The sequence below is a fragment of the Penaeus japonicus genome, unplaced genomic scaffold (assembly GCF_977035675.1).
Source record: "Penaeus japonicus unplaced genomic scaffold, GWHDUDI00000001_assembly GWHDUDI00000014, whole genome shotgun sequence".
NCBI classification, from domain to species: domain Eukaryota; kingdom Metazoa; phylum Arthropoda; class Malacostraca; order Decapoda; family Penaeidae; genus Penaeus; species Penaeus japonicus.
In genome coordinates this window covers 26341653-26344152 of record NW_028234416.1, presented here as the reverse complement: position 1 = coordinate 26344152, position 2500 = coordinate 26341653, and the positions used below count along the sequence as shown (strand labels likewise).

The window sequence follows — 2500 nt, the reverse complement described above, 5'->3', positions numbered from 1 at the left end:
AAGAGATAGTAACCATAATACCTGAGCAGAAGAGATAATAAACTATTATCTTTCCTAAAAGAAGTATTTATTGCGCGCTCTCAATATCTCTATTTATCTAGCCCGATTGCATCTCCAGTAGGCTAAACGTCAACAAAATTGTGACAGACAATGACCAATTGTGTTTTGTGTGTAAGGCTTTGATTAAGAGGCCTCAGTTGCAGTAGGTTGACTTTAAAGAATTCAAGATGCCAAGTTCACCAGGGTTACAACCGGGGGAGCAGTATTCCTCTGCAGTAAGTATATTTTGAGTGACAAATCGAGAATCTGTCAGAATCGAAAATGTTTTTGTTTTGGGTAGTGAAAGGGTTTCTTTGTTGGTGTGTTTTTTGTTGTTGTTTTTCTTCTTCTTGTTCTTTTGCTCCTTCTTTTCTTGTGATATTCTTTATTTTTTACCTTTTTTGTGCTGTGCTATTAAAATTGTCTTTGTTTGTTTTTGTTTGTATGTTAGATATATTTCACAAGGAATACATTAATTGAGAAAAATAGCTAATTATTGAATTCTGAGGGAGTTCAAGTAATTTCTCTCTCACTCATTTACATATAAGAAATTATGAATGCATTGACTCATTATAGATTAATGAAGTCCCTGGGAAATTCTAATGAATTTGGATAACTAGGATGAAATAACATCTGAAAACAGATTTGTGCAAACATGGCTCATCTAATACTAGCATATTGTAAATTGGTGGCAAGAAGGCATAATATTAGGAATATGATCAAATAAAGATTATAAATTTAATTAATATATCTACATTTCATTATTATTTGTTTAAATGATTGAGTCATTGCCCAGACTCAATGATGAATATAAAAGTTATATGGAAAATGTATTTTTCTTATAATGCAGTGGCATTTTGAATCATATGGGACTGTTTTTAATTACATTTGAATAAACATATGTTTATGATTTTAATGGCAATTCTAGAATAATTTTCATTTATAAGCTTTAAAATTTAGTTTATGGTGTGGAGATATGTGTTTTATATATAATGCTAACTAATTCTTCTAGGGAGAATAATTTATATAAAGATAAAAGCAAATATGGATACTATCATGATTTTGTTTTACCAAGTTATATTTACAGTTTTAGACTTTTAAACAGTACATGGATGATAAATCGTAAGACATCGTTTGTCATGACATAGTTATGAAAAAATTAAAGTTTAAATATAGTATTAGTATAAGATAGATCAAAACAATTTATAGTGGAACTTTCCTCGCAGTATCATGATCCCAACCAGTGGGTTTATGGTTTATAGACCTCAAATAAGGAACAAGTGTAAGCTCTGTTCTTCCAAATTGTAAATGGTGGAGCTCTGTTGGCCTTTGCTTGGGATCAGAAGGTTTGAAGGCTATACTGATTGCTTGATTGATCTATTGCAAGGTATAATTTTTTTTCTTTTCAATTTTTGACAATTATGTCATATAAAATGTTAAAGTGCATTTCTCTTTTGATTCCATGTACTATTTCTGCTGTACTGTATATAAACATTAGAGCAACCCAGTTTTGGTCTGTAAGCTAGTAATCAATCGGTTATTATTACGTCTCATTAATAATTATAGTAATATAGAATAGATACGGAAAAGAAACAATGTAGAATGGAAAAAATAAGTATTAGTAGATAAAGTAGGGAACAAGATGTTATTTTTACAGGATGAAGAATGGCATAAACACGACTCATTAGTTTACAATACTGTGTACAATACTTTCCAATAGGGTCGTATTGGTAATACATGTAACCAAAATGGCTCGCCGTAAAAAATTATTTGAAGAACACTGGTTTAGAAGATACCAATAGTGACGTTCAAAAAAGACTTTTGTCTTGTTATTGTATTTGCTTTATTTCCGTTCAGAATGCCATGATAGTTCATGTGGCTTTGGATAGGCCATCCACCACAAATAACTGGCTTACAATCTTGAAGTCCAGCTTGATAGAAGCACATTGTTGCCACAACCTCTGTACTTTACATTCTGAGAAAAGCTAACAAACCTCTACCATGTATATTCTGGTAAGATAGTTCTTGTACCATTTTTCTTTTTTTTATTTAACTGTAAATCGTTTGGAAAGTCTACAATCCCCAACTTGCTAGAATATATATGGTAAAAGCAGATTTACAGGTTTCTTTTAATTATTTACAGCATTCATATACATATTCATATTCATATTCATATACATATGCAAATACATATTCATATACATAAACATATACGTATACATATACATATACATATACATATACATATACATATACATTTACATATATATATTTATACATATGTTATGATCAGATTTTACACCCAATTAAAAAGTGCAAGACTTCAAAAATATTTTACTAATTCTTAGTGCATATACATATACATATATATATTTATACATATGTTATGATCAGATTTTACACCCAATTTAAAAGTGCATGACTTCAAAAATATTTTACTAATTCTTAGTGCAACTTCGTT

The 2500-nt window shown here is 29.6% G+C and overlaps 1 protein-coding gene across 1 annotated transcript in view; it reads left to right on the top strand.

Annotated features, from left to right (window-relative positions):
• LOC122251679 (putative sodium-coupled neutral amino acid transporter 12) overlaps positions 1-2500 on the top strand; it is a 60907-nt gene that overhangs the window by 339 nt on the left and 58068 nt on the right. Inside the window, exon 2 of the mRNA XM_043013769.2 lies at positions 119-275. Coding sequence (XP_042869703.1) covers positions 228-275 — 48 coding nt within the window. The 5' untranslated portion in view covers positions 119-227. The remainder of the gene's footprint in view (positions 1-118; positions 276-2500) is intronic.